This window comes from Anguilla anguilla, chromosome 15, assembly GCF_013347855.1.
Source record: "Anguilla anguilla isolate fAngAng1 chromosome 15, fAngAng1.pri, whole genome shotgun sequence".
NCBI classification, from domain to species: domain Eukaryota; kingdom Metazoa; phylum Chordata; class Actinopteri; order Anguilliformes; family Anguillidae; genus Anguilla; species Anguilla anguilla.
This window is the reverse complement of record NC_049215.1, coordinates 10,579,211-10,598,937: the sequence shown is the minus strand read 5'-3', so window position 1 is coordinate 10,598,937 and position 19,727 is coordinate 10,579,211. Positions and strand designations below refer to the sequence as shown.

The window sequence follows — 19,727 nt, the reverse complement described above, 5'->3', positions numbered from 1 at the left end:
CCTCCAACACCTCAGGAGCCATGTAGCGCCTCGTACCGACCTGCACCAAACACAGCCCCATTACCATTACATTACATACACATAGCCCCATTAAGATTACATTACATACAAATACATCATACACACAGCCCCATTACCATTACATTACATACACATAGCCCCATTACCATTACATTACATACACAGACATAATAACACATACATACCTCAATACAGGTGAGCTAGTTCTGACTACTGTTGTAACTATAATAACAGCAGGTTTTTATGTTGAATAGTATAACTAACGCTTGGGAGCTAGCTTACAGAATTAGCTCAGCTAGCTAGCTGACTAGAAACTGCTCAGAAGCAAGCTTCTTGATCAAGGCCTGATAGCCTAGCCCTAAAATATGAAATGATGTAAAACAAATCTGAAAATAAATGTGATTTCCAGCGCTCACCTGCCCGTGCGTGTCTCCGGCAGACTTCCCCGCCTCGAACTTGAGAGCCAGGCCGAAGTCCGCGATGCAGGCCGTCAGGTTGCTCTTCAGCAGAACGTTCTTACTCTTAATGTCCCTGCGCTCCCAGGGGCGAGAGACAGGCACATACAGAGAGAGAGAGAGTGAGTCAGAATGAGAGGGGGGAGAGAGGGAGACAAATTGAGCGACAGTGAGAGAGAGATAGAGAGAGAGAGATAGAGGGAGCGAGCGAGTGAGAATGAGAGGGGAAAAACGGGAGAGAGTGAGTGAGTCAGAGTGAGAGAGAGAGGGGGAGAGAGAGAGAGAGTGAGTGAGTGAGTGAGATGGAGAGAGACGGGGAAAGGATGTAGGAAGTAGGCCAGGGTAAGTGCGTAGCGAGTTCAGCGGGGGATTGGGGGGGGGTGCGCTGAGAGGAATGCATTACATGGCTTGGGGATGAGTCGCGAGGTGAACATAATTTATCATCCGTAATGAAGCGCGCTGTCAGATGACATTAGGGGAGAGGCGGGGCGGCCCTGCTCCCCAGAGACCCTTTAATAATGCACCCCGCAGAGTGGGGGGTTGGGGGGGGGGGGTGTGGCAGAGGAAAGACAGGCGTCTGGGCCCGGACAGGGGAGGTGGCGCGCGGGCAGGGCGGGCTGGCCAACGAGAGCGGGCCGAGGCGCTGAGCCGGCCAATGGAAACGCACCTGTGGGCGACGGCAGGCTTGTGGCCGTCCTTCAGGCCCGGGATGTCCTCGTGCAGGTAGGCCAGCCCCCTCGCCATGGTCTGGGCGATGTGGCACAGCTCGTTCCAGGACACCACGTTGGCCTTCAGGTAGTCTGTCAGCGAACCCTGAGGGAGAATTCCATTCATTCAAACCAGGAAGACCTTCCACAGCACATGCTGCCCATTCCGTGGCCGTGCGCTAAAATGACCTGTAGTAACCCCCCTCGGCCACTGGAGGGCAACACTGTGCAAGCATTCACCTTGTCGACACTGCCGTGGAAACACGGTTATTTACAGTACCACCTCTTTCCTGCCACACCAAAATTCCTCAGGCATTGACAAAACATTTCATCACTGCGATCCCATTGGTCGATGCCGGTTCTGGCAGCGCGACTGCGTGACGATCATTTCCCAGAAAAGAGAAGGCATTTCCCACGCATTGTCTGAGATGAGCAGCTGGCTGAGGAATGTGTTCCAGTCTCCGGCCGGTCCGCAGGACCGACGACCTACGACCTCTGGAGTAGGGGGGCGGGGCTAGCTGAGCCTGGAATTTCGGCGGTTACCTTCTCGTGGTACGCGGTGATGAGCCACAGCTCCACGTCCAGGTTGGTGCCCCTCTTCTCGGCGCCGATGAAGTGGAGTAGGTTCTCGTGCTGCATGCCGCTGAGGGAGTACACCTCGTACTCGTTCTGCCACGACTGCTTGTCCTGAGGAGGAGCAACAGGGCGGTAAAATGTCACCCGGAGAGTTCTTCAGAAAGCAAATGGCAAAACCGAAACAAACTTCCCCACGTGTTGTGGAGCTGACCATCCTAGACGGGATATAAAATCTAATTAAAGGCCCTTATGAGCAATTTTATCACAATGTTGAGGGTGACTGTGCTGTAAGACCACAATGCTGAGGATGACTGTGTGTTAGATCACAATGCTGAGGGTGATTGTGTGCAGTTAGATCACAATGCTGAAGGTGACTGTGCTGTTAGATCACAATGCTGAGGGTGACTGTGTGCTGTTATATCACAATGCTGAGGGTGACTGTGTGCTGTTATATCACAATGCTGAGGGTGACTGTGTGCTGTTATATCACAATGCTGAGGGTGACTGTGTGCAGTTAGATCACAATGCTGAGGGTGACTGTGTGCTATTAGATCACAATGCTGAGGGTGACTGTGCTGTTATATCACAATGCTGAGGGTGACTGTGTGCTGTTATATCACAATGCTGAGGGTGACTGTGTGCTGTTATATCACAATGCGGATGGTGACTGTGTGCTGTTATATCACAATGCTGAGGGTGACTGTGTGCAGTTAGATCACAATGCTGAGGGTGACTGTGTGCTATTAGATCACAATGCTGAGGGTGACTGTGTGCAGTTAGATCACAATGCTGAGGGTGACTGTGTGCTATTAGATCACAATGCTGAGGGTGACTGTGTGCAGTTAGATCACAATGCTGAGGATGACTGTGTGCAGTTAGATCACAATGCTGAGGGTGATTGTGTGCAGTTAGATCACAATGCTGAGGGTGCTCACTACCTGCTCTGTTCAGGTATGTGGTTCATTGCCATGGGGAATAACTGCATCAATCACTGCATATCAGAACTCTGTATAAACCAACTGCACCATCTCTGTGGCTTTTGAGAAAAGCTGCGTTTGCAGGTGTGAGTGTGGCCTTATGGGCAATGCAGTGGGGTTAAATCCCAGCTTTGCTCTGTGACAGCCCAGCTAAGGGACTAGGGGACCGAGCAGCTGTGTGCAGGAGCAGAAAACAGAACGCGAGGACATGAAATCATAACTGAAGGCGTATTAAAATGTCTTCAAACACCCCTCCTGAGCATCTTCACGCTCGGTATTTACAAAAACAGAAAAGCGCCTGACAGTCGTAACCATTGTACTTATTAATTGTGAACAAATGTCAGCTTTTCAGAAAGCGCTAGTGTGCCCCTGCCCTCAGACTGTTACATTACCTTGCCTAACGGCACTCATGCAGCAGTCTTACACTGGTAACGCTTCTCCTGCCTCTACACCAAGGCCACTCAATACAAGACACTACAGAGGCTGATTAAGACCACTTGATTAGAGATATCTGAGAGAGTCGATTCATTTAGCTTTAGACTGAGCTGTGATGTAAGGTGTTTCATTACCGGAGCGACACACACACAGACACAGACACACACACACCCACTAAATGCACGTGAGCCCGCACACACACACAGCCACACACAGACAGAGAGAGAGAGGGTGTGGATACCTGAATGGGGAATATCTTGACAGCCACGTACTCGTTGAGCAGCTGTGCTTTCCACACACAGCCGAAGCGCCCCCTGGCTTTGACCTCCAGCAGCTGCAGCGGCTTCTGCCCCAGGATGGGAGAGGGCGGGGTCGGGCCGGGGTCCTGGAAGGCAAGCAAACGGCCCGTCAGGGAACAATCTGCCTCTCAATGAAAGCGTGTAATCAGAAGGGGTCAAGACCTGTGTGCAAGGAGCTCAGAGACGTACATACATTCAATCACACGTTGACCTGTCACTCAGTGTCCATGGTTACCCACACGTTGACCTGTCACTCAGTGTCCATAGTTACCCACACGTTGACCTGTCACTCAGTGTCCATAGTTACCCACACGTTGACCTGTCACTCAGTGTCCATAGTTACCCACACGCTGGCCTGTCACTCAGTGTCCATAGTTACCCACACGCTGGCCTGTCAGTCAGTATCCATGGTTACCCACATGCTGGCCTGTCAGTCAGTGTCCATAGTTACCCACAAGCTGGCCTGTCAGTCAGTGTCCATAGTTACCCACACGCTGGCCTGTCAGTCAGTGTCCATGGTTACCCACACGCTGGCCTGTCAGTGTCCATAGTTACCCACACGCTGGCCTGTCAGTCAGTGTCCATAGTTACCCACACACTGGCCTGTCAGTGTCCATAGTTACCCACACACTGGCCTGTCAGTCAGTGTCCATGGTTACCCACACGCTGGCCTGTCAGTCAGTGTCCATAGTTACCCACACACTGGCCTGTCAGTGTCCATAGTTACCCACACGCTGGCCTGTCAGTCAGTGTCCATGGTTACCCACACGCTGGCCTGTCAGTCAGTGTCCATGGTTACCCACACGCTGGCCTGTCAGTCAGTGTCCATGGTTACCCACAGGCTGGCCTGTCAGTCAGTGTCCATGGTTACCCACACGCTGGCCTGTCAGTGTCCATAGTTACCCACACGCTGGCCTGTCAGTCAGTGTCCATAGTTACCCACACACTGGCCTGTCAGTCAGTATCCATAGTTACCCACACGCTGGCCTGTCAGTCAGTGTCCATGGTTACCCACACGCTGGCCTGTCAGTCAGTGTCCATGGTTACCCACACGCTGGCCTGTCAGTCAGTGTCCATGGTTACCCACAGGCTGGCCTGTCAGTCAGTGTCCATAGTTACCCACACGCTGGCCTGTCAGTCAGTGTCCATGGTTACCCACACGCTGGCCTGTCAGTCAGTGTCCATGGTTACCCACAGGCTGGCCTGTCAGTCAGGCTCCGGCGTGTCTGCGTGAGAGGAAAGAGCTCATCCTGCAGCTGCAGCTACAGGCAGCGCATCAGCGTTCACCCGCTCCGCTTCCGACACCCAGCCCTCTTCAAGAGACTTTTCAGATCTCAAGCACCTCTCCAAACTCTCCCCCTCCACAACTGGGTCCGATCTCTAGCCATGTGAAATTTTACAAAACGGGTTTGCTGTTTTGGCAAATCTGAGGTGCGATGTTTCAGAGGCGACAGTGAGGAGATTGAAGTGGAGCCCCACTCACGCAACAATGTTATTTTCCGTGGAGTACCTGAATCAGAGAAAGCGGTTTCACATGCAATCAGAGGCTATTTTCTGGCCAGACGGGCCTTCCTTTTTACCGTGTAACCGTGGGCTCGATTGGAGGCACAAGCTGAACATAATACAACACCGCATTTAACACAACAGGCGGTGTGATTTCCAGCTCAACACCGTATTTAACACAACAGGCGGTGTGATTTCCAGCTCAACACCGTATTTAACACAACAGGCGGTGTGATTTCCAGCTCAACACCGTATTTAACATGCCTCTCAGCCCCAAGGCTAGGTCAACTCCGATGTCCCCAGCAGGAGGACGTCAAACGCCGAACATCGAAACAGGAACGAAACGGGGGGGGGGGGCGACAGGAAGACGTCCCAGATGGCGCCTTGATGACGGTGGAGCGAAACTAGCGAGGGGGCGTGGCCTGCGGGCAGGGTGGGGGGGTAGAGGGAGGAGCTGAAGAGCAGAGCGCTCGGAGAGAGAAGGGTCGCAGTGACTATCGTAAATGGCGGCAACCGAGGTGCCACTGTCCAAGGTGAAGTCCCAGAATGCACTGCACACCACGCTTACCCGTCACTTTTTACACTTTCAATAACTAAACGGATGCAGAGCTGTAAAAATTATCAGGGGCCCGCTGGTATTTTTAGCCCTCCCGAGATGCGCTCGTTCATGCGTTCTGCGTCTCCGCTGGGTCGCGCGGGTGGACCTGACCCGAGGCCCGGTCCACCGAAGGGTGCGGCAGGCCTGCGTGTGCCCGCCATCTGGCTGGCTGCCTGCCTGCCTTACGTCTGCATGCAGACTGCAGCGCTGGATGCAACCCATCGCAACTGGAAGTGCATGCTCAGAGACTGCAGGTTCTGCAGGAGAGCTGCATGCTCAGAGACTGCAGGTTCTGCAGGAGAGCTGCATGCTCAGAGGCTGCAGGTTCTGCAGGAGAGCTGCATGCTCAGAGACTGCAGGTTCTGCAGTAGAGCTGCACGCTCAGAGGCTGCAGGTTCTGTGGGAGAGCTGCATGCTCAAAAGACAGCAGATCATACTGGAGAGGAGCATGCACAGAGACTGCAGGACAGGAGCATGCACAGACTACTCTCTGGGTCATCAGCCAGTTAAAAGGCAGGACGAGGAAGCACAGCCATGCAAAACAAAATCACGGATCCAGTAAATAAATCTTTAAAAATATTATAAAGGCGTGACGGAATTTAAAGGGACTAGCAGCATAAATGAAAATGGGGATTGGGGGGGGGTGGGCGGGCGTATAAAATAAAAACAGCGGGCAGGGTACCAGGCTTACACCCCCAAACCTCCCCAAAACCGAGGTGAAGGCTCATGGGTTAAATAAACGTCTCTTACCTCTATCATTATATGAAAGGCGTGCTAGTGAAGGAGAGAAGAAAGCAAAAGAAATTACTGTTTCCAGCGAGGGCGAGACGGACGACACGAAAGGCCTGCAAAAGGGGGGGTGGGGGTACCCGGTGACTGATCTGAGATCAGCGGCTGGTGTAGCCTGGGACTGGAGCAGCGCTGGCTGCCTGGACCTCAGATCAGCGTAGGAGAATAAGAGGCTTCGTCCCAAACAGGAAGAGCCTCAGTTTATACGCGCTGACCCTCGTCATGTGACCAGGCACTGTGTGGTCTTTGAGGCAAAACGGACATTAAAGTGGGAGGGGAAACAGAATAAGCCTGCCCTAGTGCAGGTCTATGTCAACAGCCATCACACGTATGCCATTCAGTCTGTACTGACTTTCTTCACCACATAGAAGGCACAACCTGGTGACCTGCATGTAAAACTGGAGAAATGCTAACATGCTAACACGCTGTGGCAGATTGACAGCAATGCTACAGTGCTGTTAGGCACATGTGCTACAGAAGATACCAGAGTGGTCCTCACATGTGATTGGAGGAAGATTGGGATATGCATGCTGGAATGGTATAATATAAGTTTAATACACACACGTTACTGCATGTCACCATGTCTGTGGTACCAGGATGCTACACAAATCAAAAGCTTCCAGTCCTTAAGTTTAATTAGCCCTGTTGTTTGATCTCCATGGACTCATTCACCTTCCTCTTCATCATCACATTCAACACACCACACTCTGCATCATCACACCGAGCACACCACACTCTTCATCATCACACCCAGCACACCACATCATCATCACACCCAACACACCCTACTCTTCATCATCACACCCATCACACCACACTCTGCATCATCACACCGAGCACACCACATCATCATCACACCCAACACACCTACTCTTCATCATCACACCCAACACATCCTACTCTTCATCATCACACCCAGCACACCACATCATCATCACACCCAACACATCCTACTCTTCATCATCACACCCAGCACACCACATTCTTCATTGTCATACCCAGCACACCACACACACCTGACGCACTCATCACGCACTGAGCTCTTAAATCCCAATAAGAGGGGTCTTTAAAAGGTGTCCTGTCACCAGCTGTCTCACTAAGTATTCGACCTGAGTGCTGTCTTTGTGCTGAGCCGGTCATGGGCGGAGTTTGGCACAGGCCACGCCTCCCAGCCGAAGCAGCGGGACGTCCGTCCGCCGTGTTTGGCGCCAGCCGTCCGGGCCAGGAGGAGACACCGTGCTTCGTAAGCCGCCCCGGCGGTACGGCTGTCCCTCTGACGAGCGGTGCTATCGTTAGCCGCGTGCGCTAACAGTGAGCGGCCGCGACCGCATTGTGAATGAATGACGGCGGGCGCCTGACGTGGGCGAGCCCGCGCGGCTTAATGAGGATTAATGAGCGGGCCGGCTAATGGCGGCTAGCCTCCGGCGATCACGCCGCACCCGACTGATGCCTCTAATTAGTTCCGCGGGGCTCCGTGCGAGAGGCCGCTTCAGGGCCCATAAATCAGGGAGCTTCGCCTCGGCGCACGCGCTAATTAGCGAGGACCTCGTAGGATCACGGAGCCCCTTAAACAATGACGCTAGCGGAGGACCCCGCGTGAACTCTGATCGGTCTCCGAGCCGAGCTAAACGTACGCACTGCTCCAAGAGCCGCTAGCGAACGACCTCCTGTGAACTCTAATTGGTCCCTGAGCCAAGCTGAAAGTACACACTGCTCCAATAGGCACTGGCGTACGACCCCGCGTGAACTCTGATCAGTCTTTGAGTCGGGCTAAACGTACACACTGCTTTAAGAGGCACTAGCGTACGAGCTAGCGTGAACTCTGATCGGTCTCTGATTTGGGCTAAACGTACACACTGCTTTAAGAGGCACTAGCGTACGAGCTAGCATGAACTCTGATCGGTCTCTGATTTGGGCTAAACGTACACACTGCTTTAAGAGGCACTAGCGTACGAGCTAGCATGAACTGTGATCGGTCTCTGATTTGGGCTAAACGTACACACTGCTTTAAGAGGCACTAGCGTACGAGCTAGCATGAACTCTGATCGGTCTCTGATTTGGGCTAAACGTACACACTGCTTTAAGAGGCACTAGCGTACGAGCTAGCATGAACTCTGATCGGTCTCTGATTTGGGCTAAACGTACACACTGCTTTAAGAGGCACTAGCGTACGAGCTAGCATGAACTCTGATCGGTCTCTGATTTGGGCTAAATGTACACACTGCTTTAAGAGGCACTAGCGTACGAGCTAGCATGAACTCTGATCGGTCTCTGATTTGCATCAGCCAGTAGGCACTAGCGTACGACCCCATGTGAACTCTGATCTGTCTCTGAGTCGGACTAAACGTACACACTGCTCTCCGAGCCGCACTGGACGTACGGCCGGTGCAGGCAGGCACCGCTCGGTGCCTCTGAAGTTCGCGCTGGCGGTGAGCAGCTGACGGGGGCATCGGTCTTGCATATTTAAACACCCCTGCACACCGCCCCCCCCCCCCCCCCTCGCCGCCGCTGATGCATTTTTCAGGCTCTGAGCCACCGGGCCACAAAAAACGCAGGTGGTGGCCATGACAACGGCAGCGGCGGCTGACCTGGGCTCACCCCCCGCACCTCGGCGTGAAGGCCCCACTGCCCGCGCTCCGCTGCACCTGCCGGGCTTCCGCGCGAACGCACACACGCGTCAAATGTTCCGTGAGCGCTAACATCCGCAGGCGCTACATGTATTCACTCAAGACATACACAGAGCCCTGACGGTACACAACACGCAGCGAAAACACCAAAACCACTTTCAAATGCAGGAGAAAAAAAAGCATTAAAATGCATTTCAAATGCAGCCAGCGGACAAAAAAAAAAAAACCCAGCCACAGCTGTTCCGCTCCTATTGTTATTTTTGGACTTGCCGTCCAGTGCCTTTGATTAGGCGGTCTGAAATAACTTCTGTACGAGAATGTGAATTCGTCTATACTTGATAATCAAGGAAAAACAGCGCGCACGGAAACTCAGAAACCAGAGCTTCATAATTTCACGGAGGCCGTAAACAAACCCGACGCAACACGGCAATTAAGAGTCAAAGGGGGGGGGGATGCTAAAGGCCGTGTGCTCGCAGGTCAGGAGCTCCTGTGTTGGAGGCGGATACATTATTTATTAAACGCCGCCTCCAAACTGCCTTTTATAGCCCAGCAGCTAAAAGCGGAGGAGAGCGGCTGCATTATTTATCTGTTTACGCTTCCTCTGGCTTTCGCACCGACTGTGCTGCAACCGCTCCTCCCTGCTAACACACCTCATATGAACCACATACCGCTAACACACCTCATATGAACCACATACCGCTAACACACCTCATATAAACCACATACCGCTAACACACCTCATATGAACCACATACCGCTAACACACCTCATATAAACCACATACCACTAACACACCTCATATAAACCACATACCGCTAACACACCTCATATAAACCACATACCGCTGACACACCTCATATGAACCACATACCGCTCCCCGCTAACACACCTCATATAAACCACATACCGCTAACACACCTCATATAAACCACATACCGCTAACACACCTCATATAAACCACATACCGCTCCCCGCTAACACACCTCATATAAACCACATACCGCTAACACACCTCATATGAACCACATACCGCTAACACACCTCATATAAACCACATACCACTAACACACCTCATATAAACCACATACCGCTAACACACCTCATATAAACCACATACCGCTCCCCGCTAACACACCTCATATAAACCACATACCGCTAACACACCTCATATAAACCACATACCGCTAACACACCTCATATAAACCACATACCACTAACACACCTCATATGAACCACATACCGCTAACACACCTCATATAAACCGCTAACACACCTCATATAAACCACATACCACTAACACACCTCATATAAACCACATACCACTAACACACCTCATATGAACCACATACCGCTAACACACCTCATATAAACCATATCGCTAACACACCTCATATAAACCACATACCGCTAACACACCTCATATAAACCACATACCGCTAACACACCTCATATAAACCACATACCGCTAACACACCTCATATAAACCACATACCACTAACACACCTCATATAAACCACATACCGCTAACACACCTCATATAAACCATATCGCTAACACACCTCATATAAACCACATACCGCTAACACACCTCATATAAACCACATACCGCTAACACACCTCATATAAACCATATCGCTAACACACCTCATATAAACCACATACCGCTAACACACCTCATATAAACCACATACCGCTAACACACCTCATATAAACCACATACCGCTCCCCGCTAACACACCTCATATAAACCACATACCGCTAACACACCTCATATGAACCACATACCGCTAACACACCTCATATAAACCACATACCGCTCCCCGCTAACACACCTCATATAAACATACTTATATAAACACTGTGTGTGTGCATGTGTGTGTGGCCCCACAATCAGAACAGGCCACACTCACGTTGTTTTAAACACAATGAGGACACGCCTGACTGAATTAATCGGACCGGTCGATTTCCTGGAGGCTTCCAATTAATATCTTTACATCTTGCAAATGATATCCTGTTTCTGGGAGAAAAGTGGGCGGGGCTTAATCAGAGGGGGAGGGGCCACTCTGTGTGCAGTACAGAGGTCACTGTACTCTACCCACACTATACTCATTTTGTACCACTTGACTCCAACCTTTATAGCCATAAAGTGAAAGAAACACTGACTGGAATATTCTGTAAAAATTGTGTGTGGGTGTGTGATAGATTTTTGTATTCAGCATGCATTTTGAAATAAGCTATTCTACAATGTGTGTTTCTGTATTAACCACTGTTGCCTAAACAGTGTGTAAATTGCAAACTGATTGCATTCTTGTGTGCCAGCCATTAAGAAGAATAGCATAGGGAAGTACTATGAGCTAATTGGTCCATTGAACTCCAAAGAAGGGTGGAGTTTCGAAACTCAAATAGCTGCCTGGACTCGACACTGCACCAGAACACCGCAGAACCAAACTGACCCGATAAGGAATAAAATGCTTCTCAGGTTTATCGTTTATTTAAAAAAATAAAACACATTCTCAAGCTTTTCCTTTATTAAAAAGGACAGATTAGAAAAAAATATTTTCATTTTCAGGACAGATTAGAAAAAAATATTTTGATAAAGCACTAATAAATTCTTTTAGAAAAACTGATGAGTTATTAATGTAATGAACCTACTTCTCCAGAGCTCGGTGTAAACTAAAAGCTGTCATTATGAACACGGCAAGGGAAGACCTGCTGAACAGAGACACAAACACACGACTGTTTCTCTGCTCGTCTGAAGAGTCTGAAACATGTAGGCTGTTTTATAGACAGGTAGCAGCTTCATCCAGTATGAGCTAACCGCTCGATTAATGCTGACTCCACATAAACACAAGCAAGCGTAAACATCTCCAACGTACGACTGACTTATATTTTATGTGAAAGAGGCATGGGCGACATTATGCCTGTGTGTGGTCTGCCAACAGAGCAGATTTCACCGTGAATGTGAATGGAGTGTTTTCCCACAGCGCTCGGCTCTGTGCATCCCACTCTGGCGCTGTTCTCCTTGCGCCTTTTTAAGTGTGCCTGGGTGCGTAGTGCACCCCTCCCCGCCCCTCCCCCAGCCACGACAGGAGCTGTATGAAGGCGACCCGTCATCACAGTTCAATCATCGACCGAACCCGGACTGAACTGCTGAACGGCCATTTTAATGTTCCCTTTTCAGAAATGACACACCTGTTCAGATGACACAGTTACACACAACCACACACACAGCCACACACAGCCGCGCACACACACACACACACACACACACAAACAGCCAGGTACACAGCTACACACACACACACAGCGCGCACACACACACACAGCACAGACACACACACAGCACACTCACCCACTCACTCACTCACTCACTCACCTGGGTGGGCACCAGGACGGGCGGGTACGCCAGCTTGTGGTGGCGGTACATCCAGAAGGAGAAGAGCAAGACGGCGGCGATGCCCATGATGGGCACCAGGGAGTACAGCAGCGTGCTGAACAGCGGCGGCTTCGGCGGGTTCGAGGTTGCTGGGAGACAAAAAAATAAATAAATCACCCAATCACAAAGCAGCACACTTCATTCTATTCCTAACCAACAGCCAAAGAAAGCAAGACAAAAAGCAGGAATCAAAAGCCACTGGTCATATTTCGGACTCTTAGAGAAAGAGAAAGCGAGAGAACCACAGTGAGGGACTTTGTTGACTAATGTTGATACTGCTGATCTTTTTCTTCGCCAAATGACTGCTTTGGCAACTGCACAGGCCAACAGGGTTCAGACCAATAGGGAATTTCAATCTGACTGACAATAAATCTGAGTATTATTATTATGGCGTGACTATATGTTAAACAGTATAGTCATAGTTGTGTTATCTGAGTGAAGAGCATGTTTATTTGCTTTACTACTCCAGTTATCAATGACGCACAACTGAGCGAGACCGAAAGACAGAGCGAGAGGGAGGGAGAGGTAGAGAGGGAGAGAGAGAGAGAGAGCAAAAGCGAGAGAGAGGGAGAGAAGAGAGCGAGAGTGAGAGGGAGAGAGAGAGGGAGAAATCAGGTCAATCCAGGTGTTTTGCAGATAGCACTCTATGCCCGTACGGAGGCAAACACATGACAAAAGAGCAGAGGGGAGCACAGCCATTTTCAGAGGGGCGCACAAGCTTCCATTCAGCCCCAGAATGCCCCCCTTATCATAAGACGGCCTCAGGCGCGGAGCACGGCCTAACACACTCAACACAGCGCTGCTGCAGCAGATACAGGAGCAGATTCCATCTGCGGCAGGAGCATCCGTGCCCGTACGCTGCCGGTTCCTGCAGAGTACAACTAAACACCGTCTGTGGGCTGAGTGGGTTTCTGTGCTGAAATACACTCCTCTCCTCGCCCCACCCCCCCCCACCCCCCCCCACCCCCCCGCTGCCGGGCCAAACCGCACCGCTAAACGGGCAGTTAAGCCATCCACTTTCAGGTCTCATATTTTCTGTCATTTTTGGGGAGCTGCCAAATGTCCTGTGCCGAGTGTAACCGAGCACATGAACTCAGCCACTTTCATTACACTGCAGCCGATTACACACTGCGCGCACACACACACACACACGCATACACACACACACTGCGCGCACACACACACACACACACACACGCATACACACACATCCCCACGTGAGCACGCACACACACACACACACACACACATACACACACATCCCCACGTGAGCACGCACACACACACACACATACACACATACACGCACGCATGCACACGTACACACACACACACATACATACACGCACACCCCCGCGTGAGCACGCACACACACACACACACGCACGCATGCACACATACACACACATACACGCATACACGCACACCCCCGCGTGAGCACGCACACACACACACGCACGCATGCACACATACACACAGATACACGCACACACGCACACCCCCGTGTGAGCACGCACACACACACACAGACACACACACGCAGGCACACTCATCTCACCTGCAGCACACTCATCCCGCCTGTAGCACACTCATCACACACTCATCCCGCCTGTAGCACACTCATCACACACTCATCCCGCCTGTAACAAACTCATCACACACTCATCCCGCCTGTAACACACTCATCCCGCCTGTAGCACACTCATAACACACTCATCACGCCAGTAACACACTCATCACACACTCATCCCGCCTGTAGCGCACTCATCACACACTCATCCCGCCTGTAGCGCACTCATCACACACTCATCCCGCCTGTAGCACACTCATCACACACTCATCCCGCCTGTAGCTCACTCATCACACTCATCCCGCCTGTAGCGCACTCATCACACACTCATCCCGCCTGTAGCGCACTCATCACACACTCATCCCGCCTGTAGCACACTCATACCGCCTGTAGCACACTCATCACACACTCATCCCGCCTGTAGCGCACTCATCACACACTCATCCCGCCTGTAGCACACTCATCCCGCCTGTAGCACACTCATCACACACTCATCCCGCCTGTAGCACACTCATCACACACTCATCCTGCCTGTAGCACACTCATCACACACTCATCCCGCCTGTAGCGCACTCATCACACACTCATCCCGCCTGTAGCACACTCATAACACACTCATCCCGCCTGTAACACACTCATCCCGCCTGTAACACACTCATCCCGCCTGTAGCACACTCATCACACACTCATCCCGCCTGTAGCTCACTCAGAGAGCTCTCCACCAGCCCCCACTGCAGGCAGCTGTGGAGCTCTGCTGAAGGCTAAAACGGCAGCACATTTCCCCAATTCATCAACGCCCCGCTCACTTCCCCTCTCCCACCGCATTCCAGAGGCAGCGGGTAATGTGTGCAAAGCTATTCAACCTCGCAGAGAGGGAGAGGACAAATCCTGCCCAGCACACCCCTCCTCCAGGGATCGCCCGCTCCCTCTTCGCAGAGCATGAATTTTAAACACCAATGCCCAAAATGCCATCTATTTTTGGGTTTTGCGGCGTGCTAGTTTAATTACATTACAGCAAGATGTATGGCTGCGCCGAACCGGGGTGGGGAGACGGGTGGGGGGGGCTGTCAGAACACGGGACGGGCGCGAGGAGAGAGGACGCCCCCGAAAACTCCAGCCAAAAACTCTGTTCCCGCCGACAGACGCCCCCGGAAAACACCCCGGCGTGACCGGCGCCCTCCGCTCCCTGCTAGCGTGACTCCGCCGGCGATCCGCGCCTCCGCCAGACACAATCGAAAAACTTCGCCGCCCCCGCTGTTCAGCCGCCTCTCTCACATCCGCTACGCGCTGGCGAGCGTGGATTAGCGAGGAGAAAAAAAAAAAAATCACTTTTGTGTTTTCTGCCGAGATTGGCCTTCTCTCAGGCGATTTCATCCGACCAGTTCAAAAACGCTTTTTTTTAAGCGTCCAGCGCACCTCTGGTGCCCCCATTTCGCACGCCTCAATTCGAATTAATTAAAGGCCTGGATCGTGATTGGAGGAAGTGAGCTTTCCTCCGACACCTGGAGCTGAAGAGCCGGCACGTTCTGTGACCTCACCGGAGCGTGGCAGGCCACACAGAGGCAGCGGTTACCCCGGAAACCAGACCAGACCAGACCGCTGAGCTGAGCGGGAACACCAGCACCCGATCCCGAAAGGATGGGTACGGAACCAGGTGTGGAACCGGCCGGGTCTACTACCGGGACACGGTCCTGACCGCGGGGGGTTCGCGGGTTGACCGCTTTTCCTGGGCGGGGCTACACAACGTATCTTTTTTTTATTGTCATGGTAACATGAATTTCCGTAATTGGGTCGCGCTGTCCGCCTCGCCACGTTCGGCACGCCGTGCTCCGCCAGGGCCGCAGTAGGGGGACGACACAGCTCAGGGGGTAAGAGCGGCTGTCCGGCAGTCGGAAAGGTTGCCGGTTCGATCCCGAAGTGTCGTCGAAGTGTCCCCGAGCAAGACGCCTAACCCCCTAACTGCTCCCAACGAGCTGATCGGTACCTTGCATGGCAGCATTTCACCGTTGGTGTGTGAGTGTGTGTGTGTGTGAGAATGGGTGAATGAGAGGCATCAGTTGTAAAGCGCTTTGGATAAAAGCGCTATACAAACGCAGCCCATTCACCATTCAGCCCGTCGCCGCGCGGCGCTTGAAAGCGAGCGGCGGGCGTTCGGACGAGGAGCCCCTGGAGACGGGCGGAGGGGCGGGCGCGTCTCACGGCCGGCCGAGGAACAGGAAGAGCCCGGAGAAACCCCACGGGCCGCGGGCAGGAAAGGGGCAGGGAACTGGCGCTTATCTAACCCGCAGCCCAAACGGTGCGTGACCGGAGCCCAACGTTCGTTTTCAAACGCACTCCAACCGTCACGCCCGCCGAGAAACGCGATGAAGGAGGACGCGGAAAACGCGCTGCTCCCCGCACGCGTCTCTGCGGGGGAGATATTGCGAAAACTCAGAAAGTCCGCTCTTTCCCCAGCAAGACATTTAATTATTTACCGATCCGTGAACTGTTCCAAATTCCCCCCCCCCCCCCCCAACACACACACACACACCCCCTTGCAGGAGACACTGAGATATGAGAGCTTGCGAAACGGGCTGAGGCGAGGACTAGGGGAAGCCTAATCGAGCGTTCGGGCGATGACGGGACCGTGACGCTGACGGGCCTGGGGTCCGGGTCGAGCTGGCGGCTCTGAGGGCCACGGGTCGCGCTCGGTCCCTAAAAGCAGGTCCTGCTCGGGGGGGCTGCTGTGCTGCATCAAGCCTGCTCTCCACAGCAAGGCCACAAGGGGAATACCACACCCCCCTCCACCCCCACACACAGATCAGATCCTCACGCGCCAGCCCCCCCCCCCCCCCCCGTGGGGTGCCCTCCTCCACCGCCCCCCGCCCCAAAATGGGAATGCCCAGGAACAGAAACACTACTGTCCCACTGACCAAAAAGAGAGTGTCACTCGCAAAGTTAAGATGTTGAGTTACAAGAAACACGTCTGGACGAGAACGCAAAGCGTGTTAAATAAAATTGGAGAAAGGACCATACAGGACGCGTGCGGGACATAATGACTTATGACCCGCAGCCCCACAACACAGGACGAGGCACCCCCACACTCCCACACACGGCCCCGGGGCACCCCCCCGCAGCCCCAGGGCTGAAGGTGCGGTACTCACTCTGCACCAGCTGCGTGTCGGGGCTGTAGAAGAACTTCTCGTTGCACTTGTTCCCTTCGCAGCAGCAGAAGAACACGTCCGGATCCTCCTTCTTCTCCACGCACTCGCCGCTGCAGTGGGCACACACACACACACACACACACACACACACACACACACGTACACACACACACACACACACACACACAGCGTCAGTCACATCAAAGCAGTGAGCTCACGCTCTTCCTGAAACAAGAGAGTACGTTCATCTCCTCATCCCTACTCTCTAGCGACTCTGGGCTACAGGAGACGGTGTTCGGGCTACAGGAGACGGTGTTCGGGCTACAGGAGACGGTGTTCGGGCTACAGGAGACGGTGTTCGGGCTACGGGAGACGGTGTTCGGGCTACAGGAGACGGTGTTCGGGCTACAGGAGACGGTGTTCGGGCTACAGGAGACGGTGTTCGGGCTACAGGAGACGGTGTTCAGGCTAATCTCGCGGCGTTCGCGTGCGGTGGAAACGCAGGTCCAAGGAAGGGTTTTGTTTTTAAAGCCGCCACTTTGGCGAACGAGTCAGGTCACCGAAGGGATTCGATTACAGAGCGTTTTTTTCTGGCGGTTCGTGAACCGATTCAGAAAGCTTATCCTGCAAAAATGATGCGGCTCAGCCAGAAGACAAGTTTGTGAAAATCACCCCCCACCTCTCCTTTATTTCCTCTTTCTTTCTACATTCCAGCAGTTCACACAACAAGAAAAACAGCCTCTGGCTTTGGGTGCAGAAAGGTGCAGTTAACTCAATTGCACAGCATTAGAGGAACTGGTGCTGTGAATGAAAACGTTCTTCATATAAATCAATAGACACAGTACACTTCCACCCATCCAGTGATGAAAACACATAATCATACAGAAACACCCCCCCCCTTCTGTGAGCTAAGGTAGCTTCTTGCTTTTTAAATTCAACTCCTCTCACAGTGCGAGAGTTATAATCAGTGTAGACGGCTGGTATTCTCATACCAATGGAAGAGAATACCAGCTGTACTGTCTAATTCAGCCATTACAAGCAGTTCATAATGGCTCTCTCGTTCAGAGAAATAATAATAATAACAATAATAATAATAATAATAATAGTTTATTTACATTACATTACATTACATTATAGGCATTTAGCAGACGCTCTTATCCAGAGCGACTTACACAACTTTTTTACATAGCACTTTACATTGTATCCATTTATACAGCTGGATATATACTGAAGCAACGCAGGTTAAGTACCTTGCTCAAGGGTACAACGGCAGTGTCCTTACCCGGGATTCGAACCTGCGACCTTTCGGTTACGAGCGCAGTTCCTTACCCACTGTGCCACACTCCGTCCCCATTATTATTTATAATGCGCATTTCAGGACACCCAAGGTCTAGTGGGCTGGCTGACGTTCCCTGCCACTCCTGTCGCTAGGGATACAAGGCGAGGGGGGCGTGGTCGTTACCTGTCGCCGCCGTCGCTATGAATACGGTTCTAGGGGGCGTGCCCGCTACCTGTCGTAGCAGTCGCTACGGATACGAGGCTGGGGGGCGTGGCCGTTACCTGTCGTAGCAGTCGCCGTGAATACGATTTGAGGGGGGCGTGGCCGTTACCTGTCGTAGCAGTCGCTACGGATACGGGGCGAGGGGGCGTGGCCAGTACCTGTTGTAGCAGTCGCTACAGATACGGGGCGAGGGGGCGTGGCCAGTACCTGTCGTAGCAGTTGCTACGGATACGGGGCGAGGGGGCGTGGCCGTTACCTGTCTTAGCAGTCGCCGTGAATACGATTTGAGGGGGGCGTGGCCGTTACCTGTCGTAGCAGTCGCTACCGATACGGGGCGAGGGGGCGTGGCCGGTACCTGTCGTAGCAGTCGCTACGGAAACAGGGCGAGGCCGTTACTTGTTGTAGCACTCGCTACAGATACGGGGCGAGGGGGCGTGGCCAGTACCTGTCGTAGCAGTTGCTACGGATACGGGGCGAGGGGGCGTGGCCAGTACCTGTCGTAGCAGTTGCTATGAATACGGGGCGAGGGGGCGTGGCCAGTACCTGTCGTAGCAGTTGCTACAGATACGGGGCGAGGGGGCGTGGCCAGTACCTGTCGTAGCAGTTGCTACGGATACGGGGCGAGGGGGCGTGGCCAGTACCTGTCGTAGCAGTTGCTACGGATACGGGGCGAGGGGGCGTGGCCAGTACCTGTCGTAGCAGTTGATGTCGTCCAGCCAGCAGCCCTGCTTGACCACCTCCACGGAGCCCGACACGTTCTTCCAGGTGGCGAAGCAGTGGCGGCGCTTGTCCTTCTCGTCCGCGCAGCGCTCCACCCCGCTGCGGTTGGTGTGGTCCTTCTCCCAGCTGGCGTTGTAGTACATGCACTCCTGCGTCTCCGACCGGCCCAAAATGGCGCCTGTGGGGGAGAGGGGGGAAGACGGAAACTTCCGGTCAGTCAGGCTAACCTCCGGGAGCTAAGTGCTGTTCAGATATGCAGTGCAGCTCATAAGTATTTCGACAGTGACACATTTTTTTCTTGTTTTGCCTCCGTACTCCAGTACACTGGATTTGAAATGAAACAGTGAGCTTGAGGTCAAATGCAGTCACT

General features: G+C 52.7%; 1 protein-coding gene across 2 annotated transcripts in view; it reads right to left on the bottom strand.

Annotated features, from left to right (window-relative positions):
- LOC118214263 (activin receptor type-2A) overlaps positions 1–19,727 on the bottom strand; it is a 58,815-nt gene that overhangs the window by 8,265 nt on the left and 30,823 nt on the right. The window contains exons 2-10 of one of the 2 annotated variants that reach the window (XM_035394085.1): positions 19,328–19,535; positions 17,137–17,246; positions 12,364–12,512; positions 6,322–6,345; positions 3,413–3,556; positions 1,727–1,870; positions 1,144–1,289; positions 438–552; positions 1–40 (exon numbers count right to left, since the gene is read on the bottom strand). The exon at positions 1–40 is cut by the window's left edge and continues 99 nt beyond it. In XM_035394085.1, the coding sequence (XP_035249976.1) occupies positions 1–40; positions 438–552; positions 1,144–1,289; positions 1,727–1,870; positions 3,413–3,556; positions 6,322–6,345; positions 12,364–12,512; positions 17,137–17,246; positions 19,328–19,535 (1,080 nt within the window). The remainder of the gene's footprint in view (positions 41–437; positions 553–1,143; positions 1,290–1,726; positions 1,871–3,412; positions 3,557–6,321; positions 6,346–12,363; positions 12,513–17,136; positions 17,247–19,327; positions 19,536–19,727) is intronic. The other variant, XM_035394086.1, reaches the window with a different exon arrangement.